The 27171-nt window shown below is 34.6% G+C and overlaps 3 protein-coding genes across 5 annotated transcripts; 1 reads left to right on the forward strand and 2 right to left on the reverse strand.

Moving 5' to 3' along the window:
• Nucleotides 1-3627: 3627 nt before the first annotated feature.
• LOC141659698 (type II inositol polyphosphate 5-phosphatase 15-like) lies at nucleotides 3628-16764 on the forward strand. 3 transcript variants are annotated; one of them, XM_074466632.1, is made up of 11 exons: nucleotides 3628-3899; nucleotides 4002-4478; nucleotides 5229-5484; nucleotides 6410-7208; nucleotides 10779-10909; nucleotides 11905-11989; nucleotides 12827-13135; nucleotides 13288-13555; nucleotides 14034-14157; nucleotides 14433-14793; nucleotides 15759-16764. In XM_074466632.1, the coding sequence occupies exons 1-11, from the start codon at nucleotides 3746-3748 to the stop codon at nucleotides 16113-16115; spliced, it is 3321 nt and encodes a 1106-aa protein (XP_074322733.1). In that variant the 5' UTR covers nucleotides 3628-3745; the 3' UTR covers nucleotides 16116-16764. The 3 variants fall into 3 exon arrangements, with proteins under 3 accessions (XP_074322733.1, XP_074322727.1, XP_074322730.1); XM_074466629.1 differs by having other exon boundaries at nucleotides 3631-4478; nucleotides 12827-12992; nucleotides 13095-13135; XM_074466626.1 differs by having other exon boundaries at nucleotides 3628-4478.
• Nucleotides 16765-19269: 2505 nt separating this feature from the next.
• Nucleotides 19270-20792, reverse strand: LOC141683144 (benzyl alcohol O-benzoyltransferase-like; the record flags this gene model as incomplete). The annotated part of the gene is made up of 2 exons (XM_074490685.1): nucleotides 19270-20190; nucleotides 20340-20792. Coding segments are annotated over 2 exons (1374 nt in total), but the record flags the coding sequence as incomplete, so codon positions are not given.
• Nucleotides 20793-21937: 1145 nt separating this feature from the next.
• LOC141659706 (uncharacterized) lies at nucleotides 21938-26870 on the reverse strand. The gene is made up of 6 exons (XM_074466635.1): nucleotides 26716-26870; nucleotides 26019-26119; nucleotides 25116-25193; nucleotides 24890-24961; nucleotides 23457-23554; nucleotides 21938-22684 (listed from the first exon to the last, which is right to left on the reverse strand). The coding sequence occupies exons 1-6, from the start codon at nucleotides 26737-26739 to the stop codon at nucleotides 22092-22094; spliced, it is 966 nt and encodes a 321-aa protein (XP_074322736.1). The 5' UTR covers nucleotides 26740-26870; the 3' UTR covers nucleotides 21938-22091.
• Nucleotides 26871-27171: the final 301 nt, after the last annotated feature.

The following is a 27171-nucleotide window of genomic DNA, read 5'->3' on the forward strand; positions in this document are numbered from 1 at the left end:
CTTGGCACAACAACTTAAGCACTTCATCAAAATTGTCGTAGACGCAAGAAGTGTTTTGAGATTTTCTGTTTGGATTTCTTTTATGCTACAAGTTAAAAATGTTAAGTAATCGACTTATTTAAAATTTTAAGGTGTTAGAGGAACTCACAAGCAAATTTTATAGTATATCCTAACTAATTTTTGGTTGAAAGCGGATCATGACAGAATCAAACCTCTCCTCGGACCAGGTATGAAAGAGACGCATTTTGCGTACGTAGTAGCCTTAAGATTCTCACGGAAACGACGTGCATATACAAAAAATTTAATCAGACGGGTTAAGCCTGGAGAGACAGCGGAACATAAAAACTGATACGATGGCAAGTTGTCATCCGACTTCGTATCTGAAAGATTTTCAGGTAAAATTTTGCTATCATTGACCGTCACGTCATTAGAATTCTTCAATAGAATTTAAAGCTAATTCTTCAGCAACAGTCTAAAAGAACCTTTTAAAGGCAAGTCAGTCAAGATACCCTCATCATCCATAGATTTTTCAGACCGCTGGAAAATGTTAAAGCATATTTCGTACAATACGACCCCGGACCGATTATTATTGAACGAAAAATCCAAATTCAAAAAGAAGCCAGATCTATCTAGAGTCTGCACTTGTTCAAGGTTGATACTGCTGCAATTTCGCAACTCAACTAACATTTCCTTCTCCAGAGTGAAGGTTCCTCGATTCTTGAAGTCATTAACCATGAGCATTAGAAGATAATTGTGGTCCTAATCAAGGATACCAGCATAGCATGTGATGATGATAAGATAATACTTTATCATTCATAATAATTTGGTATTTGTAGATTACAACACTTGATCAACAAGTTTAATATCTTTTAACAATAGAAATAAATTATATCTCCATAATATTCTAATTTCGTTATCATGTCCTCATATTTCCTGTTTATAATATATTTATTTTATCTCTTAACATCCCCCTAAACTCACGATACTCAAATCGAGAATTTGTCAAAATTAAAAAACAAAATCATCTACCACTTAATTCAGTTTTCTCGTTTTGAATCATCCGCTTTAATTAGCCACTTGAATCAATTTTCTCGTTCTGAATCGTTTGCTTCAATCAGCCACTTGAATTTATTTTCTCTCTATGGTCAGGTCTCCTTGTATTCGTTATCTTGTCATTATCGTTATCTCTGTCATTGATGTCACCATCATCATAGTCACTGATCGTCATTTTCAATCGAGAAACAATCACCATACATCGTTCTTTTATTCGTTTCCAATCTAGAAACGATTATCGGGTCGTCGTCATTGTTTCCATTCAAAAAACAAGCATCATATGTCATTGTTTTTTTATCTCATACCACCTTTTGAGTGAGATTTTGAGAAGAGTTGCTCTTTGGAGAGCACAGTACGAACTCTCATCATTTTTTTCTCATACTCGCAAACTCTTACCGGATAACCAAGACTCTAATATATATAAATTACAAGACTTGTTCAACAAGTTTAATATCTCCCTACGATGAAAATAAATCTTTTTTCATAATATTCTAATTTGTTATCATATCCTCGTATTTTCCTATTTATAATATATTTATTTTATCTCTTAACACACGATGACAAATCAAGTCAAAGGCATGTTCCCTATAGTAGGTGCATACAAATCGTCGTTATTGCCATCCTCCATAGCATCCATGAGAGGATCCCCAACTCATAGGTCTGAGTAATGGGAGATTTTTTTGTACTAAAGAACTACGAGACTATAACTTTGTGACCTAAACAGGAGGGAGATTCTTACGCTTTTCATTCGCACCTATTTCAGCGCAAGACCATTGCTTAACTTGGAGAGAATGAACGTGCTTGAATTTGTTTAGGATTTTGGGGCACAAGTTGTATAATTTTATACGAGAGGAATGCTTTATGGAAAGGGTTGGAACGAGACAAACAAGGGAATTGAATCCACCGTTGAGCACTGAGCTAATGATTTTAAGTCATCAAGAGTGTGTTAAATGGTGCGTTGCTGTTGCTCAGTTTTGTAAAAATCTCGAGAACAAGGTAGAGTTTGAAAAAATCAAACACATCACAACCCTGTGATTTAAGTCTCTTATCCATGCTGATGCAGAAAGGATGACCTTCTTCTCCTCTTTATAGTCATCTCTCTCTCTCTCTCTCTCGCTCTCTCCCTCTCTCCCTCCCTCCCTCTCTCTCTCCCCCCCTCTCTCTCAATGTTAAGGATTTGAAGCAGCAACATATTGTTCAAGCGAATGCATACACAGGGAGGTGAACAACAAGCTGAAATGCTGGAGTAGGGACGAAACCATATAACTCCTGTTAAATATTCTCTCCGTCCATTTCAATTGTTTACATTTTTTTTAGAGAGTGTTTGACATTTGTTTGACAGACATTTTAAGGTGCATATAAAATATAGTTCTGTAATTTTTTTTTATAATTTTGTTTTTCTGAATAAAAATTAAAACATTTAACTTTTATTCAGAAAAAGAAAATAGTAAAAATAAGTTATTTTTTATGCACCTTAAAATATGTGTCGGACACTTACTTATAAATGTAAACAATGCCAGAAATTTTAATCAAAAGCCTATCAACGAAGTGCATCTATTAGCTGTTACCTTAACCTTATTCGGATAGCAAAATATTTATCTTTGGAGGGTTTGTCCAGACGGGTTTATATATCGGCAAGAATTTGAGCACAATTGTCAAAAAGAGTACTGCCTACATGCATAAAATTAATTACAAAAACAGAATGATAGGTGTCATGCTTGATTTATAAAAAGTATATTTATCTTATCTACAATCTTACCAAATATTTCCGAAAGCCTACTATTATTTTATTTTATAACATTAACTTATACCAGAAACGGTTTATCAATTGACATGACCACATTGGTGTTCTAGTTAAATCCGGAACATATTAGGATATTATACTATTTACATGATAAACTAAAAAAAAAGTTATACTAATACATAAATTAAACATGCACGAAATTTCAAAAAAAAGTACAGAATAAATATTAATTCCCATTAATTTTCTGCACTGTAATTGATGCTAATGAAAATTGTCAATTATTTGTCAAAACTGAGGCGAAAGGCCTTCTTGATGATTATTTTCAAATTAAAGACCCGAATTTACAACGATTGTTGATAAAAATAGAAATTATTAAAAGTTTGTCAAAATTGTTGTGAAACACGTCCTGATTGCTTATTTATCGGATAAAAAATCATTATCAATCTTTTTTTTAATTAAAGTTATATAATTTAATATAAGGGACCACAAGACAATTTTCAAAAACAAATAATTATAATAAAAAAATATCAAATTGACATGAAATTTTGTTAAAATAAAAAATTATAATATATTTGATGATTTAAGAAGTGATATTCTTGTTGGAGATGTTTTGCGACCGGAAAAAATACTTTAAAATGCTGCATTATTATTTTTATTTTTATTTTTTTACAAAAAATGCTGCATTATTAATTTCAACGATAACGTAAATAATTCCCCTCTGAGCTGGCCAACATCAAAACCGTTGGTTTGGTAGCACAACACCGTCAAATAGCCCATCAAAGTCAAATTATAGTTGAAACAAGTGGACCCCACCACCGTCCCACCTCCCCCTTCTAGTCTCCCCGCAATAATACACACACCTATACACACACACTTTCTAACTGATTCAACCATTTTCTCCCCCATTTCTCAACACACACTTAAACACACACAAATTCACTTAAATCCATGGATGAAAATCTCAACAATTCTAACAATTCGAACAATTCTCCAACGACTTCTCGAATCCCGAAGATATTCGACCGATTCTACGACTCGTCCTCATCATCCGAGCCCGACGAACACGAGGTTTTCGACGGTGCTAACGGCGTCGATTCAGCCGGTAAGCGTATCGATTATATGATCCAGTTTCTTAATCGTAGACTTCAACAAGATGAAAATTATCACGCTACATGTTTGACTACTCCTTTACCTGAGTTTACAGCTCCCGGAGGTAATTCAGGGATTTTTAAGCTTCCGATACGCGGCGCGGTGAGTTATTCGCGTCCTCCGTGTTTGGAAGTGCGGCCGCGGCCGGTTAGGGAGACGCAGGTTGGTTGTTTTTTGAGGAATTTGGTTTGTGTGGATGAGAGGGAGGTTTGGGCGGGGACGGAGAGTGGAGTTAGGGTTTGGAGGTTGGGAGATGTTTATAAGGCGGCGGAGGAGGGGAATGTGAGGGAAGGAGATGAGGAGAGTGCTCCGTTTAGGGAATTTGGGGGTTTGGCGCCGGCGGTTTGTTTGGTTGGGTGTGAGGGGAGTAGGATGGTGTGGAGTGGACATAAGGATGGGAGGATAAGGTGTTGGAAGATGTTGAGTGATTATCGTGATGAAGGTAGTGATAGTGATGGATCGGGTTTTAGGGAGGTTTTGTGTTGGCAAGCTCATAGAGGTCCGGTTCTGTCTATGGTTGTCACGTTATATGGTAATGTCTTTGTTTCAGGATCAATCCTTTTTATGTTGTTTACTAGTACAGTTTCGTTGTGGATTGATATTGGTGGTGTTTATAATAGTACATTTGCCAAATTTTATGAATTTGTTATGAATTGACATGAATTATGTAGTTTATAGTATTTACTGACTTTCCCTGCCATCGCAGCAGATACTTTTTTTTGTCGGTAGAAAATGGTTGATGTGGTTCAAGGCTCTGGATCTAAATTTCTGCGGTTAACCGTTGCTAGATTAAATGTTTTTCTGGATACTTATTTAGATGTTAGAAGTTGGCATCTGATTATCCAAATCCAAATTAGTGGACTTATGTAAAATAAAATTTAATTTAAACATTTGTTTAAAAAAAATTAATTAAGGTGCCAAATCTTGTGCACTGATATTACTTGGTATATGTGCTTGTATAGTTTGTAGTATTTTTGTGCTTTTATCCATAGGTTTGCATTTCAGTTCAAGAACAATGGACTGATATTAAATTAAAAAAAATAAAAAACAGATCGATTGAATTAATTTTACTGAAGCCTTTTGTCATGTCCTGGTAGCCACACCCCATTCAGGTTGCTTCTGTTAGTTAGCAGATTAAATTCAGTGTATAGGCATACGACTATATGTTTCTTTCAATTCTTCTGTTATTCTGTTGGTTGGATAAAGATTGCCTTGTGTGACTACTTTTTGCTTCAGGGAATTTATGATAAAGATTGCCTTGTGTGACTGCTTTTTGCTTCAGGGGATTTATGGTCCGGATCTGAGGGTGGTGCAATAACAGCCTGGCCCTTCGAAGCCATTGAAAAATCACTTTCTCTTACCCCAGAAGAAAGGCACATGTCGGGATTAACAGTTGAGAGGTCATTTATCGATCTTAGAAGCCAAGTCACTAGCAAAGGAATCTGCTGTAATATCTTTGCTGCAGATGTAAAGTATTTGTTATCTGATCACTCTGGAACAAACGTTTGGAGTGCGGGGTATCTGTCATTTGCTATTTGGTAAGTTAATCAGATTTATGTTTTTGTTACTACTTTTAAAAGCCAATGCTCAAGCAGCCATTTCAAATAACTTGTACTTCTCACAAAGGTGGCTTAAGCTGTCTTTCATACACGGATTATAGCTGTGGAATGTTATATATAATAACGTAAACAGCAAAAGAGAAATATGGCTGAAAACGACACAAAAATAATAGATGGAATATATCTTTTAAGAGTTCTCTTATGGTGAGACCCATAATTCTAGCAGCAATAGTACTACGAGCTATTTATTGTTTTCTTGAATGTTTATGTTCATAATGTTTTCCATTCCTGAATTATAAAATTATAAGATAAACACATGAAGTAGGTAAATCTTGTTTTCTGATAATGGATACAAACCCTAATGTACTTGTGGAAACTAGATAGGATTGAAATTAAAGAAATACAAATTACGTAGCTTAAGGAGTCAAGTTTAGCTTCAACTCCGAATCTGGATTACAAACATTGCATACTCGCTTAAACATCGTTTAGTCTCATGCCAAGTAAAAATTAAAATAGACTTGGCCCAACTATATTACGTTTGAAATTAAATAAAAAGATCGTTCAAAAGCTATGGTTGATAACTGTTCCATCATTCGGTTGTCGGACCTAGTCCGTTGGACGATTACTGGAAACTCATGTAGTCTTGCAGACTGCAAGTCAGTATTGTACCTGATAGTAGAAGGTACTCGAACCAAGTGCCTAATGCATTGCACTAGTAGCGCTCTTGCTTAAGAAAATCTATGCTACACCACATGATAATTAATTTGCAATTTTGTGAAGGATAGGTTTCATCATTTAATTTTAAAATCGTGCTCAGTAAAAAACATGCATACTTATATATATAATATTATTTTTATGGTCGAAAGGTTATTGTTTAGTCATTACAAGTACTCATATTTTCCAGGGATTCTCGCACAAGGGAGTTACTGAAAGCTTTTAATATAGATGGTCAGATAGAAAACTTGTCAGTAGCTATGGATCCTACAATAGAAGAAGAAGTGAGGGTAAAGGTTCTAGCTGGTTCAAAGAAGGAGAAATCCCAGAGTTCCATCAGTTTCTTTCAGCGGTCACGTAATGCTCTAATGGGAGCAGCTGATGCTGTACGCCGAGTTGCCGTAAGAGGAGCCTTCGGGGATGATAGAAAAACAGAGTCACTGATTACTACAATAGATGGGAACATATGGACTGGTTGTACGAATGGATCACTTGTACAGTGGGATGGCAATGGCAATCGATTGCAAGACGTCCAGTATCATTCCTATTCTGTTCAGTGCTTGTTTGCTTTTGGATTGAGGATATGGGTAGGCTATGCAAGTGGAATTATAGATGTACTAGATCTCAATGGAAATAAGCTTGGAGGATGGGTCGCTCACAGTAGTTCTGTAATTCATATGGCTATTGGTGCTGGTTACCTTTTTACTTTAGCTAATCATGGTGGTATACGTGCATGGAGGATAACATCTCCAGGACCTCTTGATAATGTATTACGTAAAGAATTAGACGATAAGGAATTTCTTTATACGAAGCTAGAAAATGTGAAAATATTAGCTGGTACATGGAATGTTGGACAAGAAAGAGCTACTCATGATTCACTTATATCCTGGCTTGGTTCTGCAGCTACCGGTGCCGACATAGTTGTTGTTGGGTTGCAAGAAGTGGAAATGGGGGCTGGTTTCTTGGCAATGTCTGCTGCTAAAGAAAGTGTAAGACATCTTTACCTTCGGTATAATATAGTTGCAAAAGATGCCTACTTTTGCTCGCTAGTTATTGCTTAATGCACTTTTTATCTTAGTAGCTACATTAGATTAGATAGACTTGCATGCATATCAGGATGAATCATGAATAGCTAATGACAAATCTTTTAGAAATCACACACATGATGTCAGGGTGTTGGCCCTAAATGGCACTATGTGGGGAAAAATGGTCCTATATGGCAATGCTGAAAAGAATGACCCTAAATAGCACCTCGAACTGTGGATTGAAGTAACGTTTATAGAAGACGCTAAGGCGCCTAGCGTGTTGCCATTTACTTTTTTTAAAAAAAATCCTCCTAATAAAGCTACATGAACTGACTTGTTCAATGCTTTCAATTGTTTAATTTTTCCGAAACACTAGAGCCCAAAATACTACTTCATCTAGCGTTTTGTACATATTATTATTATCTTTTAAAATATTTATTTAAACCTAAAAAAGAAATTGTAAACCCTAAAATTATTTAAAAAAATGTATAATTTAGAATTCAAACTTAAATTAGGTTTTAGGACCTCTAACCCCCAAACTGGTGCACCTTTTATTAGTATTATTTTTTAATATTTCTAAACCAAAAAGGGAATTGGTGAACCCTAAAAATTAAAAATTATTAAATTAGGATACACCAACAATTTGTTTTTCTAATCATAAATTTTAAAATTCTTTAATCAAGAGTTTACACTTTTGCCTAAACCCTAGATTGAATTAGGGTTTAAGTAGGGCCCTACACCCTAAACCTTAAATCGGTGTACGTTTTATTAATTTGTTTTTAAATATTTTTAAAATCAAAAGGAATTGGTGAACCCTAATATGTTAAAAATTGCTATATTAAATGTGTTTTTTATTCAATTTTTTTTATATTTCTGAAACCCAAAGAGGATTATTAAACCCTAAAAAAATTAAAAAATTGTTAAATGAGGGTACATCCTTAAATTTAGAAATATTAATTTAAAAAATGACCGTTAAAAACGTAACATTAAGTGGTCTCTCCGGCCCCAAAACAACACACAATAAAAGCTTATAATTAAAAATTAAAAAAGAACCACCACAACGCTACACACCTCCCCATTTTGGAGTGCTATTTTGGGCAATTTATTTAGGTTGTGTCATTTTGGGCATTTCGTCTCCAAATTGTGTCATTTTGGTCCATTTCTTCGTGATGTCAAGGCTCATGGTTTGCAATGACAGAATAACACCTCTGACATGCTAGTTTGTAGTATTAAAATTTGGACAGTAAATCAAGCTTTGAAGATCAAAGAACTCAGGATAAATAACGGAGAAGTTTTGGCGATTAGATAAGAAGAAACTCAAGTAATATTTACCGAGACTATCACAGAGGAAAATACTTTAATAAATAATATTTAACTAAATATTGGGTTCGAATCCAAGGTCTAATACCTTGTTAAATAACCAACTCCCTTTACCTAGTTCCTTTGTTTATTGCGCATGCCTATGAATGAACATAGAATAGCATGGGTAAAATCGTTTATGAGTAAAAATATTTACACTGATTTTGGTGATAAACTAAAAGTTGATTAAATTGCTTTTTATGATAAACTTTAATGCACAAATCAAATGAGAAAGATCGAATTTTATCTTTACAATGGCTATAAAGCTATAACGGTGATGCTATTGCAATCTTCTTGTGTACGCCATCTACTTTTGTTTAAACTTTGACCGGTAATTTCTCACAATTTATGAACTTCTTAATCACATTAGTAATATAGGGTTTATAATCAAATTAGTTACATGTGGTTTTACTTCTCTTTTAGTGTTAAGATATCACTCTTTATACTCTATATAGGTATCAAAATTCTGTTAGTAAGAAGTAGGCTTAAATATGATGCCGGACAGGGTTGTTAAAACTGGAGATAAAACCTTTCTCTATCAATCCACAAATTTATCTAATAATTATTAAATCCTCGGTAATGATGTTGGACAGGGTTTAAAGAAGGCTTGCAACCCGGAATAAAACCCATCTTTGCAAGGAAATCCTTCTATTATTTTATTATTTGTACTACCATAACCTAGAATATTCCTAATCAACTTGACAAAAATTTATTAGATATTAATTAATTTCAATTAAATTTTTTATTCCTAAATAATAACATAAAAGTAACAATTATTTTATCTTTTGTTTTCTTGTTCCGCATCTTGTGCTCTCATTTGTAAAAAGTTGACCACGCGTTTTTGAAATAATGAAGAATTCATAGTCCTCGAACAGGACTCCACATGAGTTTGACATTGTTAGTAAAGACAGTGTAATAGGCACAACAAGAGAAGTCTTCTCTTGTCCAAGACTTTTGATTAAATTTCATCACATTAGTGCTAAAAAAATCAATGATATAAATAAATAAACAACCTAAGTGGAAAAAATATTTCAATCTTAAGGATAATAGAATCTCCAAAAGATTTCAATCCTAATAATTATGGGATTTGACTATCATTTTTCAAACTAACTTATTTCAATTTATTCTCAAGGAGAAGAGATGATCCTAATAATAATTCTTATCTCATATTGCATTTCTGTATTTAATATTTAATAATTCTCCTCCTTAAAATATTGCCTTATCATTAAGGCATCTTATATTCCCTGTTTCAAAGTCCTCAAAGGACCCTTTTAGGATGCCTGATTAGAATGTCTTAAATTAGACGTCTCCTTTTTAGTGAGATTTGTTGGGACCAAGTAAAAGACATAGAGCGATCATATGTTGGCTGAACATAATTGTGGCCATCAACTTGATAATTTGATAGTAGCCTAAGCTCCTCGCATAGAGCTGAATTAATGACCTCGGTGAGGGCAATGGCCCTAAGGTTCATGATCGAGCGCGAACAGAAGGTTGAAGGCCGTAGATAATTACCATCCGACAGTTGTGGAACATGGGTGCCTACAATAAACTCATCAATAATTTTGATTTGTTGGACTAAACAAAGACGTTCAAATTCCTTTCCAAAATGATGTCCGTCATAATGCCAAAAAATTTCTGATGCTAGCATTTTCCATTGCATGTCTGTTTTTTTCCTTAGGAAATCACGAACTTGAGATATGATTTTGACCTCTACAAATGATCTCGATCCCAAAAATTTTGGGATTTAACTATCATCTCTCGGACTAACTTTTCCTAATTTATTATTTAGAAGTTACTTGGAGAAAATAACAATCTTAATAATAATTATGATCCCATATTGTATTCCCACTTAATTATCAGGCCTTGTGTTTCGAACAGTAATCAATCATATAATTTTTTCATCAACTCATGTATTTAAAGCATCTCTGAAACAGTTTGTATGTGATGTGTTGTTGGCGCTCAACTTCCTCAACTTTGTAAAGCTTGCAGGGTTGTTTCCTTAACTTTCTCTCTGTTATAGTGAAGTACGTCATAGTAATACTTGATTATGTATGTTCTCTCCAATAATCCCCGCTATCTTTTAGTCACAGGTCAATCTTTTCATGTTCCTTTTTAGCTAATTGTCAACTGTTTAAGTTTGTGTTTTTTGTTGCATGTACACACATATATATGCAGATGCAGGTAGGTCTTGAAGGTAGTTCTGTTGGGCAGTTGTGGCTTGATATGATTGGGAAGATATTGGATGAAGGATCAACATTTCAACGCGTTGGTTATAGGCAGCTAGCAGGTCTGCTTATCATGGTATGGTGAGTAATTCCTTTGAAACACTTGTTGGGTTAAATATGATCTATGCTCTTGAATCAAAGATCTATACATGACCTTTAAGTTTCCACATTGGCCAAAAAAATCTTGAAGCTATGCTAAACTCTTTGCTTTTTGTTTTTCTTAATTTTAAATTTCACTTCGCAACATCCTTGAACAAAATTTTGTTAGAGGATAATTTTCAGCAAACAAGGGGCACAAGAGGTGCAGCCGAGCAGGGCCCCCAAATTATGGGGATCTACTTTTTCTTTGATTAAAATATGAAAATGAAGATAAGAGGATTAAAATTTCAAATAAAAACATACAGAGTTGCATACCACTTTTTCTTTTCTAACTCTTATTTCTATGTTCAGTAACCTAAAAAAACTCTACGTAATAATGTAAAGATTCTAATTATTGTATCTATTTATTTTCTTTTCATGAATTTTATTTTTCTGTTTTTGCCTTGTAATGAATATTCACTTATAGTGATTTTTATAGAATAACTTATAAATGTTAAAGTACATCTCTCGTATAAACTCTGTATTTAATTCATGTTGGTAAAATTTTGATACATCTCAAATATAAAAAAAAATTATGAGGCGGTTGTTGTAATTAACATTTTTATATTATTTTGAGTCCTACATTCTAATATTGTATCATTAAATTGGATGATGATTGTATAATTATTAACTATCCAAATAGATATTTATGTACATAATTTCTGGTGCCCTGTTAATTTTTGCACATGGTCCCCAAAATTGTTGAGATGTCCCTGTTTATTTTTAGTTCTTTTTGGTAATTATTGCATTTCTAAATCATTAATTTTGTACCAACTCCAAGTTTCGTACGTAAGTATAAATATCCATTACTAACCTCCTTTTATGTATCACAGTACAGTTCATGAATAATTCGATACTTATTTTACTCTCAGCGCTGTTTATTTATGAAAGTTCCTTGCATGAGATTTGTGTAATTAGTGTAGATAACTATCTTGCAGGGTCAGAAATGAAATTAGAAGCCATGTTGGGGATATTGACATTGCTGCAGTTCCATGTGGTTTTGGTCGTGCAATAGGTAACAAGGTATGTACCTCCCTTCAGTGAAATGGTGAAGAAGATTATAAGTCGCTTATTTTACTTTGGCAAGAGAGGATGTAAATTTTTAACTGCTCCTCTGTTTTCTGTAAATTATATGTAACGATGCTTTCCATTGATGTAGAACCTGTACTGATAGTCTGATATCATGCGTTATAAATGATGTTTAAGTAATAATGATATTGTGTAAGTTTTGTTCGAAATGGAAACATCCTTGGTTTGCACATGCTATAAGTTCGATCCGTTAATTTGAAAGCATGAACAACTGACCAGTAAAGTGTTACAACAAATGCATTTTAGCTAAACCTGTTTTTTTTAAACGTAATCTGTTGATGTTATACAAGAGCGATAACACAAATCGTACCTAAAGTGTTTCCTTGTTGATTGAACTTGTTTCTTAACTATTACATGCACAAAACTTGTACTGTATGTAGTTCTTTCATGGGGGGACAAATGTCCTGGTCTGTTAAGTAACCGGATCTTATACTCTTTAACACTCCCCCTCAATCGTACGATACTTTTCGCTACGATTGACAACGACAAATGCAACCAATACCAATACCAATATCAATAAACAATATTTAAATTAAATAAATGGGGGTGGGAGGACTCGAACCCGAGTCCCTCCCTAAACCGAGCTCTGATACCATGTTAAGTAACCAGTCACACTAAAACCTTAAGGTATTAGAGGAAGGCCCGAACAGGATCTTATACTCTTTAACATGGTCCATATAAAATTTTATGTATTCTGTTGTGCTTCACCTTGTGTATTTCTTGTATTATTTTTCATACATCTGACTACAGATAAATTCTGCATCTTAACAGGGAGCTGTTGGTTTGAGGATGAGAGTATATGATCGGATATTATGCTTTGTAAATTGTCACTTTGCAGCACACCTAGAGGCTGTCAATCGGCGTAATGCTGACTTTGATCATGTATACCGGACAATGTTCTTTAGCCGGCCATCTAACTTGTTAAATTCTGCATCTGGTATGGTGAAATACCTATTCCTGCCCTGCTTCATTGGCTGCATCATGTATTTAATTTGGCTTGTTTATAGTTCTCGTTTGCTCTTGGCGCTTTCTATTGCAGCTGGTGTTTCATCTTCCATTCAAGTGCTTCGTGGTGCAAATGTATGTACAACTTCTCTTCATGGCTTGGTGTCTCATCTCCAACATATCTAGCTGAAAGTTTCTCCCCTCCTAATTTTGGAAGTTTTTATCGTCGTAGAAAAAATTTTTGTTGCGGAAAACACATAATTAAACATCACAAGACTTATCTACAGGTCAATGGTACTCAACCTATGGTACCGATGCCAGAATTGTCTGAAGCAGACATGGTTGTATTTTTAGGGGACTTCAACTATCGGCTTGATGGTATATCATATGATGAAGCAAGGGATTTCATCTCCCAAAGGTCATTTGATTGGCTCAGAGAGAAGGATCAGTTGCAAGCAGAAATGAAATCTGGGAATGTCTTTCAAGGAATGCGTGAAGCAGTAATTAGTTTCCCTCCAACTTACAAATTTGAGAAGAATCAACCAGGTTTAGCAGGTACATTGACTACAACCTGTAGTAATTGCTACAGTTTGTAGGTTGTCTTTTGCTAGTTAGTTACTTGCTTGTAGATAGTTCACCAAGTGTCATGTGCTTGTATGTGCATATTAGCTTACAGGAGCTGCTCTGCTCTGAGCCTTACTGGTACCCCGCTAAAAGATCTACAGGGCCCCCAATTTCTTTTATTTTCTCCTGATCTCTGTGAACTTCTTTTAGTCTTTATAGAAGTCCCGCACTCTCACCTCCTATATTAGAATCCGTTTTTGTTTCTCAATATCTCTATTTTATTTTGAACTTCAAAAATCTTATTTAACTCAATTCTAAGCTTAGATTTGGTTGTTGACCACTCAGTAGTAACTGGATTTCGAGAAGAGGGTTTAATATTTTTTAAGTCTATAGAGATTTAATGACCTTTAGTCTGGTTTCATTGTGTCGTACATAGGGACGCTAGCTGATTGTGATGACTCTTGTGCAGGGTATGATTCTGGCGAGAAAAAGCGTATTCCTGCCTGGTGTGACAGAATACTGTACCGAGATAGCTGTTCTACTTCTGTTGCTACATGCAGTTTAGACTGTCCTGTCGTTGCTTCAGTTTTACAGTAAGTTTTTGCACTAGGATTTTTATTTAATTGTGCATTAGCTCACATGTGTGTGCGCACAATCATTTTGGTAAGCGAGTCAGTACTGCATGACATAAAACGCGTTTCTCATATATTTTTAGTTGCAGAGTTCACACAAAGACTATTAACTACACTTTGGAATCTCCCTTTGTCTCTCTTGTGCTCACGCGGTCCATGCACGCGCATTCACACACAAACACGCACACACACTCTGTTTTATTCAGTTTTCAATTTTGAAATATGAAACCTATCAGGTATGATGCATGCATGGACGTAACAGACAGTGATCACAAGCCTGTCCGGTGCATATTTAATGTTGAAATCGCTCGAGTTGACAACTCAATAAGGCGACAGGAGTTTGGAGAAATAATGGGATCTAATGAAAAAATTAGGCAAATACTTGTTGATCAATCTAAAGTTCCTGAAACTATTGTAAGCACAAACAACATAATTCTTCAGAACCAGGATACATCCGTCTTACGAATTACAAATAAAAGTGGGGAAGACAGAGCTCTGTACGAAATAATTTGTGAAGGTGAGTTCACCATACATGAAAGCGGGAAAGTATCCAGTAATCATGCATGTGGTTCTTTTGGCTATCCTCGGTGGCTGGAGGTAATTACAAGCACCTAGATATTGGTCTACTTGCATTTCAACACGATTAGTAGCAGGGAAGGGACATTGGAAACACTTGACTTCTATATTTTACTAGTATGTTGTAATTGATATGTGCAAGATATGGGCTTATGGTTAGTGTATATATGTAGAAAGTGCAAAATAAGAAGCAATTACCTTTATAAAATTGGCAAGAGATTAACATAGAAGGAGCATGTCAGCAGCTAGAAATTTTTGAGCACGGACCATCTGTTTCTTTTAACTAGTGCCCCAAATTTGGATTTGATGTTCTATTCGACCTTTTTTGAGCTTTTCTTTGGTATGTACATGCATAAACTTTTTTTAGTTCACCTGATGCCTCATTCTCTAGGACAATAGTAGTACTAAGTTATTATTTGAACCATCTTCGGGATATACAAGAGCAGTGTTGATTACTGATTTTTATGGTTGTACTCTAAGCTTCATCAATATTAGAGCCGAAGAAATTTCAGTATTATAAGTCTTAGATTGGTATGTATTTTCTGGGCAAGAGGAAATATACACATGATCAATTTACGAAGATACAAAAAAATTTTCCATTGGTTACTGGTCCGTACTCCAAAACGACAAGTGGAACCATCTAGTTGGCTTCTAGGACTCATTTTTTAAAGCTATTCTGTTCAATATTTGCTACATTTTAGTTATGTTGGTGGACTTGAGGGTACAGGAGTTTTGGTCCATGTGTCATGCTGCGTCATGTTTTCCTCATATTAATCTCTGCTAAAATCTTTCACCTGTTTTTGTATGTTGTGTTGTTTCAGTTGATCTGCTTTCCTGTATTATTTCATATATTTATAGTCTATAGATGTCACATCTATACATTTTCATGCAGTACTTTGTATTGCTTCGTTCTTGACAAACAATTGTATTTGAACTTATTCCTTCAACTAGACTTGGCTAATGTTATGATTTTGCATTTAAATTAGGTGAGTCCGAGAAATGGCATAATCGAACCAGATCATATAGGCGAGATTGCAGTTCATCATGATGAACACCAAACCTTAGAGGAGTTTGTTGATGGCATTCCTCAAAACTGGTGGTGCGAAGATGCACGAGATAAAGAAGTTATGCTATTAATTAAGGTACGAGGTGGCTGCTCAACTGAAACAAAAACTCATCGTATCCGTGTGCGGCATAGCATCTCTGGCAAAAAAATGCCTATTGACCACAAACCAAAAAATGTCAACAATACCCAGTCAAGTGTTCTCCAGCGTGCTGATTTTCTAGGGAACAACTGTCCGTCAGATGTTTTTGCCCAACTGCAGAATTTGCATACGCCCTGAGCACTAAAAATGTGAGATCATCCTAGAAATTCGTGTTTATTCACAAGGTAAATGAAAGTCAACTCTCTTACTTGGCAATATAACCAAAGTCATCTGCATATGCTAATCTTCAGGTTCGGGATGCCTAAAAGTGTCTAAATATTTTTGAACTACAAAGTTTTCAGCTTGAGCTTTGTTGTACAAACTTTTTATTTTTCACAATGTGCAGCGTCCTTGTGGGTGTATATAACATTGATTTTTCTGAGCATATCTCGGATGTTTTTGCCCGACTACAGAATTTGCATACTTCTTGAGCATTAAATATTTGAGATCGTCGTAGAAATTTGTGTTTATAAAGAGGCAAAATATAAGACAATCCTCTCATTTGGCGACTTCACTTAACTAGTTATCAGAGTCATCTGCATATGCTAATCTTCAGATTCTGGATTCCTACAAATGTCTAAGTATTTGGTAGCTGCAAAATTTTCAGCCTGAGCTTTCTTGTACAGCCTTTCATCTTTACAACGTGCAGTGTCCTTATGGAATATGGATGTATATACAGATATACTACACATTGATTTTGCTGAGCATGCCATAATAAACTTCTCAGTTGTGATTTTGAGTGGAAGCTTGTAGCTGCTTTTATTAAAATAACCCTTTTTATTGGGCCATCAGTAACTTCATGTTATATTTGACGTGTGAATAAAATAAATCCCTGAATTTAATGTTTAAGAGCATCTCCAACAGTTCTTGTTCCCGAGTTTTTTAATGGGAAGGAAGGAAGTGATTAGGAGGTAAAGTACTTTTATCTGTGTTGGAGTGAAAGTTTTATTTTGAAAGATTGTTAAATTTGCATTTATTAACAATTACTTTCGCTCATTTTATAAACTCGGGAGCACGATTCCGGAGGGAAATGAAACTACTTTACTTACACTGCACTTACTTTCCTCCTTTTTTAAAACTCGGGAGCAAGGGGTTAGTTTATTTCTTAAATTTAACATAAAATATTGGATTCTAATAATTAAGACATCAATATGTATTTCCATCTCCAACAACATTTTCTATATTCATTTTTTATATAATATTTTATCATTAAAAAGTATCATAATTACAAAAAGTGAACAAAGAAAAAGTACTTTATTCAAATATTTATTATAAAATAAAAGTTAGAAGAGAAGAGACATTAGCTAAAGATAAGAAATTGAAACAAGATGTCAGTGGATTTTAGTGATTTAAGAAATCATTAGGATATTGTTGTATGTTGCAGTAGTTTATTGACTTAATGCGCCTTAGGCCTTCAATGTATCCGAAAACTTTTATATTTTATTTGGCCGAAAACAAATCGAGTACTCCAATCCGGACTCTACTCGTTAGTTATATATTAAAATAATATTCTATAAAATATTCGCTTATCAGTTTTGAAAATAACGGTTAGAGTATTCTTATTTTTTTAGTATTACTTTGGGCGAAATCTAAATCGAATATACAAAAATGAGTAATTTAGGACTCTGAGTCGAAACAACTCAAATGCGACTATTCATATTCTGATTTGAGTCAAATTTGAGCAAAATATATAAAAAAAAAATAATAATTTCCTATCTAGAACAATTTGAACGAGTATTTCACGAACAAACTCGAACTCGACTTGTTAAGAACTCGTTTGGCTCGACTCATTCAAGAACTCGAACTCGAACACATAAATGTGTTCATTAAGCAAAATGGGCTCAACCCGAGTTTTGGGATGTTCGGGTTGAGCTCGAACTCGCTCGTTAAAGTTCGAAAATATAGAAATATATTCTAAATATTTCTATATAGGGAAGTACTAAATTTTAATCGTTTGAAGAGTAAAAGCATGATCGGGACAAAAAATTACATCAAACAAAAATCCGGGTACAACAATTAATCACATTACTCTCCTTCCGCAATGTTTTCTAGCATCAAGTTCAAAAGACACAAAGGGTGCAAATGTGCAACGTTCTCTTGAAACATGAAAGTCTCTTCACAACAGAAGTGGTAATAGACTTGGGACTAGGAGTTATATCTACTACTATACATTACCTAGATTTCAACCATTTGAAGAGTAAAATTAGACATTAAAATGCCATCAATTATGAGTTACATCACTTAGTTCAGGAAAGAACAATCACAAATTTTATAAGAAATACAAAGACATAGATTCAAGCTGTCATTTATTTACATAATAACATAATAACATATATACTCTTTTAGAAAGATCGATTCTCTGGGATCCTTCCTTTCTTCAAACAAGTGCAACATAATAACATATATTCTCTTTTAGTCGAGTTCAGATTACATCTCTAAATTTTAAAACCAAAAATAAAGTTACAATAGCTTCGTATTTCTAACTCGAACTTCAACTTGCTCTTATTTGTTTCTTTTTATAAAAAATAAAAACATAAAATCCACAACTTAATCTTACTAGTTCTTTTTTATATATATTATTTAGAATAGGTAATTCACATTTGATATTTAGTGTATATATATATTTATTTATTTATTTATTGTACTCCGTGTACTTTCGTTCAATATCGTGTACCTAAACCCAAACTTGTTACTAATTATGTTCATATTATATATTTATGTTCGTGTACCAATTTTCGAATTGAAACACTACTTAATCCCGTCATTTGTACAGTATCCACGTATCATATGTAATACTCCCTCTGTCTCATCCATTTCTTTACGGTTACTATTTTGGGTCGTCTCATTCATTTCTTTACATTCCAAAAATAGTAAACTTTTAATAATATAAAACACTATTACACCCACTAATTTTCTCCACTCTCTCAAATCTATTATTAAATATTAATAGGTTCCACTACTTTAACCACTTTTCATCACTTTTCATTATTTTACCTACTTATATATATATATTGGTCTCTGTGCCCACCAGAGATGTAAACATCCTGGTGGGACGGAGGGAGTATGTATTGTTATGTTATGATCACACCATTTATAACCGAATGCTGCTAAACACACGATACATTAATTTTCATTAACTGATTACAACGGTGACCAATACATAGAAGGTAAAGCGAAAAGCATATATAATAGATTTTTTAATTTTTCTATGCGAATACACGAGAGCCCTCTTTATATACCTGTACGTTATCTGTTGAGGTGACCATTTACCATGCATAATGCTAGCTTACAGTTACAAAGAGGACTTAATGCAGGGTAGACTGTTCTCTGCAACCAATTCAACATCATCATGTAACATGCTATCAAGTTCTCTCACAAATCTTTCCATGATAAACCTTGGCAAGCAAATAGGCACCAGGATTCCATTCTCACCCTTTTTGTTCTTAAATGGCACGTAAAAACTCGCCATTACTGGAAGAAGGCCGGCATAAACAGCTTTCCCCCAGCCTAAATCCACATGCCCTACTCCATCTCGATCTCGTGTCACATTCGACACTACAAATGTATTATGCATCGTAAAATGAGGTCGATTTCTCATAACCATTAGATCCGCTACTGACCTCATGTACTCCTCGTTAACATCTGCCTTGGCTTTTTTAATAAGTTTTACTGCAAGTTCAATTGAGTGATGAGATATCATGTTTTTAGCTTTTGTGATGGCTACTGGGAACGCGAATGTGTTTCCATAGTAACCGTTTGGCAGAGGAGGATTGAATGATGCGCGTGCATTGGCAAGACAAATGATGCGTACTTCCTCCTCTGGATCAACTTGGAGAGCAATAGTACGACATCGCCAAAGACTAGCAGTGAGAACCTCGAATGTTGAACACTTGGTAAGATTACATGGAAGGAATCGTCGCAGTGCATGAAATTCATTAGGGCCAAAGAAAAAGTAACGATGTTCAAGATCAGGTGGAATCATTGTGCTCTCAATACTAATCTCCTCATCATATTCGCGATGTGCATAAGAGACTCGAGGAGGGTCCCTTGCAAAGAGTAGCTCTCTTTGCCATACTGGTAGCAACGACGGTACATCTGCACCTCTAGCTATCTCACTTAAAGCTGTCACGAATTGTACAATTCCTGCCGCATCACACATTGTGTGGTTTACTCGCAAAGCATGAGCGAATCCTCCACATTTGAAACGAGTCACCTGTTTACATCGATTCAAATTGTTGAGTAAATTTATAACATAAAGCTTGAAACTACGAGCCTCACATGTACCATGGTATGATATGCTATAACATACGTAGAAAGTAAACTTTTATTCTTTTTCAAATTTGTAGTTAAGCATATTCTGACCTGCATGTGTATTAAAGGACAATCAAGAATGCCACTAGAGCCTGGAACATCAAAAAGCAGCTCATCAGAACAAGGAAGTGGAGGCATAACAGGACTGCCAAACTGCTCAACTGTAACATCCGCATCAGCCTCAACAAACATAACTCCTTCGCCAGTACACTCAACCATAAGTTTTCGACCAGCTCCTTCTCGAAGTCTACCAGCAAACGGATAATAAAACACAAGTGTTTTAGCTAATGCAACCCTAATCACATTCACCGGATCAACATTCTTTCTCATCATCAACTCGTTTCTCGCAGTAAATTGTATCATAGGTAGTTGAAATCGAAGACTTTGTTGATCATCGATATCCGATAGAAGTTTGTACTCCCGTGGAGTAGGCTTCTCCGGAGTTATCAACTCTGGAGGCCTCCTTTTCACCTTGTAACTCAAAGGTGTTGACATGCCTGATATAATTCAAGAAATGTTTAGAGTTAAGTGTGGCTTAGTTTATAGTGTCTTACTCTAAATGCATGTCTATTGTTTTTATAGCATAATCCATGATTTAGGATAATGTGCTCCTCAATGATATTAACGATCACTAACATTACATACTGATCCATATACAATCTTGCGAATAATTCATATATTGTGCCGTACAAACGGCGGGAACCAATTTAAAATCATTGTTGTTCGATGTGACCGATACTAGGTGATCTGTGACAGGATATCTTGTTTTACTTGTGTCCATGTTTGTTTGGTTCTCTTAATTAATAAGGGCCTTCACTCTGCTTAAATAGGTAACTGAGAGTTAGAAGAAAATATGCGAAATTATGATTTTTATATATCTTAAATACGCGTATAAAGTCAAATTGACTTGTATTTTGGGACGGAGAGAGTAATACAGAGTTAGCTGACGTGTTAGGCAAAATCCAGGAACGTTCATATCTATGTGCATGTTTGGCGAAGACAGATTTTAGTATTCGGTCAAAAAAGTGAATTTGACCACTAAAAATGGAAATGGGATGGTAAGGGATCATTCCATGTTACACAAATTTTGAATGATTAAATGTTCAGGTTATAGACATGTACTTTCTATTGACTGTGAAGTCTTTTGGTTTTCGAGAAATCACATTCTTTTTGATAAATTGTGTGTCTAAAAAAGAACACATTTTACATCTTATGAGAGCCTAACTACTATCAGAAATCCTCAAATAATTGTGAATAAATAAAAAGGAAGTTTACGGTGTTGGCGTAGTTTGATTCAGATGGGTCGTCAATGAGTCGTATAATGTTGGCGTGGTTTGATTCAGATGGGTCGTCAATGAGTCGTATTTGAAAGTATGTGTTTTAAAGACAAGTAGCTATCTAGGTATAATGATGAATTCATTAGATGCTCTGTATAATGCGGCTTTTGCTGGAGATGCTGATTCCATAGCTGTGTTGGAGATGGAAGCTAATAGTCATGGAAAGAAACGTAGCGATTGCGATGCTATTAGTAGAGGCCGACCCAACTGATACCCATACACAAAACGATGAAGGTAAAACTCCAATGTACATAACTGTGGAAAATGGGTTCAATGATATAGTAACTTGTTAACTTAAGTAAACCCCGGAACTCCAACTGGTTAACTTTCTATACAATTATCATGTAGAATAATATTAACTGGACAATTACAAACTGTACCATTTGCGGCATTCATTAAATCAAGGATGTAATAAACACCACATAGCTCTTCTACGAGTACAACAAGATAAGGTACAAGAATTTGATCATTTTGAAATACTAGCAGGCCTTTCTTTGTTGTGCTTCCGCTCGCTGCCATTCAAAACATTGTTTTCCCTGCCAGAATGATACCCCAGGGCATTGGCGAACATCCTCTTTGCAGCTCCAGTTTGCTCCTTTTTTAAGTTGGCCTTCTGAACTTCACTTATTCCAAAGTTATCAAGCCTACTTCTTAGTCTATCAGCTTCTTTAGTGGTCACCTCACTACTAGTAGTTGACAAAGAACCACCATCATATTCGACAAATTCTGGTTCACCTCGCATGTACCTTCTGCTAGATAGAGTTTGACCATCTTTAAAAATTTCCAATTCTGAATTTGTTGCACGTCCGGTCTTCACTCGAATATCAATGTCATCAATCTGCTGGCAATATTCATTCGCCTCATTGGTTGCCAATTTTTTTTTCCCAAGGGCATGTGCAATCATTCGACGGGCAACAACAGGATTGCTAGGTGGCTTCTGCTTTAAAGGTTCATCTGCTTCACCTTCACCAGCTGCAAAAATTCGCTGACGGGCAGCCAAATAAGCTGCTTCTCTCTCCGCAACTAAAACATGTGAATCACGCTTCACTATATTTAGCCCTGAAACAGAGTACTTACAGAAATTAGTTTAAAACATTGCCCCATATCTTACATATGTTCTAATTTATGCAACCTAGAGCCATGTTACCCGGACTCGGGTATGGGTGTTGGACACGGGTTCGTATCCAAGTGCCGGACTCGGAAATATTCTGAAAAATTTACATGTTTTTGGTCTAAAATAAGTGTCCAGCTGTCTATACCCATGTCCGAGTGTCGAGTGTCCGACACGGGTACTCGAAGCAAAATGAAAAGTCCGGGTAACTCAGCCTAGAGGTGGCAAGATTCATCACTACACGAAGACCCATTACAAATCCGACCTCATAAATACAAATTATGATATTTCGAGTAACCGGAATTTTATCCGGAATGTATATACATTTACATGACATATATAGGCCAAGGCTCAATGAGAACTCTCTTAATAACAATTATAATAGATAATAAAGTTCACTTTCGTTCCTCATCAACAAAGCTTAAAAATCTTTTGGGTTATTGGATGGAGGGTTGTGTGCTTTTAAAGTTCTAACAGTCATATTCACTGAAAAATGACAAAAATGAGTTCCTATAGCCTAAACAAACAAGATTACCAAGCTTCAAAATCCAAAATGCCTAACAAGGGAAACCAAAACTACCAAAACAAACAAGCAGATATCAGATATCACTTCTAGTATTAGTAGGTAAATATTTAAGAGAAACAAAATAGGGAAAATGGGTTTACTGAGGCTCAAAATAATGTTTGCAATCATATCCTTAAAAAAGGAACAAAAATTACCTTGTGAAGGTCCTACTCTTAAGACACTGTGTGATTCCACTGTAGATCGATGATCATCATCGTATTGCCATAGCAAATCACTAACAAGAATAGAAGGTCTGCAGCTCCGTTACAGGAAAGAAAAAGAATGTTCAGAGACATGATATATTAAGCAGATGACCACATACACAAATGATGATAAGAAAACAAGACTGCCCTAAATATCCATTACTGCCAAAAAACAAATAGCCACCAACCACTAGAATAATATTCATAATAAATAAGACAGACAGCGATTCTAAAAAACCCAAGTAAAAACCTTATTATTCTTTTCAATAGGATTTAACATACAACAACCATCTCTTCTGATTAGTATATGAATTTGAACTCTTATTCAGATATTCATTTTTAACCAATAAATTTATACAAGGTTATGGAGTATGGTCATTGGTCTTGGCAGTAATATCATATTTTTGCAATCCTATGGGTATATTTGACAAAGTATCGTGAGTATCGCATTGATGACTACAGCAATGTGGATTTGGTGTTTCTATTTGCTAACTCGCTTCTCATTTAACTTCATGGATTACAAAATTTATTGGAAATTATTCATAATCATAAGTCTAGGAAGTCTCTACATCAAACAATAAAGAACTACAAGATATAGTTTCTGACTTTCTGTTGATGATCTAATTAAATTCAAATTTCCTCACAAAAAATTCTCTGTAGTTATTACTTATTATTATATAATAATAAGGCGAAATTGTGATAATTATTTGTATCTAGATATACATTTTATTTGACTGAATGACATAAATGATGACATCTCAACTTCAATGATCCGCATCATAAACATATAGTTCACACTACTTTGTGTAAAATGTGTAATTGTGAATTTTAATATATCTTTTACATAAATGCTGTCGGAAAGATAGTCACAGTGGATGAGTGGAACTGTGATCAGGTAACATTAAGTTAGTCATAGTTAGCAATGACATTAAAGTTAATCATACTGATTATATAGATGATTTCTTCAGTAAGCTTAAAACTACCACCACTCACAATTGCCCATTACTTAAAAGAAGTTGAAATTTTAAAATCTATCATTATATTCCTCCGACAATGACCAAACTGGAAGAGAATATGCTTTTGTCAAAGTTACGACATCAAAGGTCACATACTTCTAGATGCCAAAAATAAAGTCTACAAATACAGGAAAATATTGAGGCGTCTAGCCGGCGTCCATAGTGTTTTTTTATTATAGATTTGTGAAGGGACAAGTAGGTTGTTTTAGGTTTAGTGTTTCATTTTCGAATCTATAATCCTATGCACAATAGCGTACTTAATTTTATACAAATAAAATGAGGATATATCAGAATTGAGAACCCGTAAGCAAATAGGTAAGGCAGAAATCTTCTTAAAAACAATGAGCAGATAGAGATCCTTTCACATACATTGATGTTTCTGAGCAGCGCTCCAAAACCAAATGTCTCTCATCACCTTCTCCAACAGATTGATGAGAAAAGCTGCCACCATATAGGAATACAAAAGTTTTTAATGTCAAAATTTCTTTTAAAAAGGATTCAGAAACCCTCATCAAAGTTATGAGCAATATAGATGTCTTTTATATATATCAAACCGATAATCAACATGTGTGGTCGAGCTTGACAAAAGTATTACCCAAAAATGTCAGCAAGTCGATGTAAGAGAAGGCGGCTGTATGGATTCATTGGTTCCAGCTCTAGTACAGCATTTGAACTGCAATTAATAAACTTTTCATTATCAAAATTCCCCTAATCCCCCCAACTATGGCTCAATCACCATAAACTAAATATCAAGGAAAAAATAAATGAAGAAGGAATCTGTTGCAACTTGCAAGCAAAAAAAAGAATCAAACCGCAAATTTTTTTTATCTAAATAAGGAACATAGTTCAAATAAAAAACCAATATTTTACGAAATATCATGGAAGATAGCAACAATTAAATGGGTATAAATTAATCAAAACGATATGAAAACTGGGGAGTACTTATCATATTTTTATCTGATTAGAATATTAGATACACATCTTTTTGAGTTCCAAAATTGTAATCATCTCAAAAAGGGGGGATTTTGAACCTCTTGCTCCAGATTCCATTAGCATTCAAAACATATAAACTGACAAAACAGATATGGTTTAATGTACAGTCTGAAGTACAGAGGAATGGTATAAGCATATCACGTATGACGACAAACATTTTGACAATTGCTATAATAATATTCACGTTTGACGTATAAATAAGCTAATTCATATTGATGAACGTATTCATGTCACATAAAAAAATAAAATTGTAAATTTCACGCAAAAAAGACCATCATTCACTTCAGTAATGGTAAAGCGTGAGGGGCGGCAGGCTTTTCCTTCTCCTATTCAATTAAGTAATAGATTTAATATCAGTGTTCAGTTTCTACATTCCCGTGTATTGATACAGTAATAGTGAACCATAAATCCTAAAATTTGCAATTGTACTAATAAATGGGAACTAATTTATTTACATCTAAACAGATAACTGAAACTTCGAAACCTTTTCAACTTAAAAGGGTACCTCGCGTCATCCTTGAGGAAATCAATTAAAGTCTCCTCCATAGAGAGAACGAGGTGCTTACAAGGAAGGTTGTCTTTAACAAGAAACGCTAACTCTTCGACCTGCATTTTCATTAAATTAACTTTTAGCTACACATAGTTTAATCTGTTTCGATTGATCAGTCAAATCCAACACAATGTCAGTTGTTCTTAACAAGAAACGCTAACTCTTCAATCTGCATTTTCGTTAAACATGTTTTAGTTACTAATAGTTTAATCTATTTCGAAAGATCAGTCAAATCCAACACAATATCGGTTATTATTAACAAGAAAAGCTAACTCTTTTACCTGCATTTTCGTTAGCTACAAATAGTTTAATCTGTTTCGAATAATCAGTCAAATCCAACACAATCCCAACCATCCCCCGAACCCCATCAAACACCACAAAAACAACAAAACTTACTGGCTTCTAATATTATTACGGGTACTTTTGTAATTGCGGGACTTAATCAAATAATTACAAATCTGCCACTATAATACTCCCTAATTACGTAACTAGGGGCATTTTTCTCGAAACACAAATATGAGTTATATATACAATAAATCAATAATCTAACAAACCGAAATCACAAAAATACAGGAAAATTGAAGTTACGCAAAGAGAGGGGAGCTGAATTATACAAACAGGATAAAAACAAAATTAAAGTGCAGAAACTGACCATGGCGAATTGGGTGAGACTCATGATTGAATAAATTTAAAACCCTAGAATTGATACAGATATTTAATTTCACTTTGTAAAATGTGTTGAGTTGTTTTCTTTATGTTTAAACCCGCCCGTATTCAGTTGGGCGGGCCTTTCCGGTTCGAACCGCAAAAAGCTAATTAATTGTGTTCAAGTGAGTGTCTTGTCCGAGTTAGGGCTGGCAGTTGATTATTCGATCGGTTCATTTTAAAATTGATCCAAATAGAATAGATCGAAAAATGAAATTATCATTTTTTGTTGGACTAAATTGGATCAAAATTGTGTTATGGAATGGATCGGATCGAAATAATTCAGTTTCGCCCAGTTTCAAACTGAATAGATCGAAAAAAAAAAATTTCTTTTTTCTTAAAATCAAATCAAAACTTAAAAAATCTAGAACATCATTAACGTAATAAAATATAGAGAGCACAA

Source organism: Apium graveolens, chromosome 1 (assembly GCF_009905375.1).
Source record: "Apium graveolens cultivar Ventura chromosome 1, ASM990537v1, whole genome shotgun sequence".
In the NCBI taxonomy this organism is placed as follows: domain Eukaryota; kingdom Viridiplantae; phylum Streptophyta; class Magnoliopsida; order Apiales; family Apiaceae; genus Apium; species Apium graveolens.

Coding starts and splice junctions, on each gene's coding strand:
- LOC141659698 (XM_074466626.1), top strand. CDS start 3,746: ATGGATGAAAATCTCAACAATTCTAACAATTCGAACAATTCTCCAACG. Junction 5,485..6,409: donor TATCTGTCATTTGCTATTTG/GTAAGTTAATCA, acceptor CATATTTTCCAG/GGATTCTCGCACAAGGGAGT. Junction 7,209..10,778: donor TGTCTGCTGCTAAAGAAAGT/GTAAGACATCTT, acceptor ATATATATGCAG/ATGCAGGTAGGTCTTGAAGG.
- LOC141659706 (XM_074466635.1), bottom strand. CDS start 26,739: ATGAGTCTCACCCAATTCGCCATG. Junction 26,120..26,715: donor GTCTCACCCAATTCGCCATG/GTCAGTTTCTGC, acceptor ATGAAAATGCAG/GTCGAAGAGTTAGCGTTTCT. Junction 25,194..26,018: donor TTCCTCAAGGATGACGCGAG/GTACCCTTTTAA, acceptor TATTAATTGCAG/TTCAAATGCTGTACTAGAGC.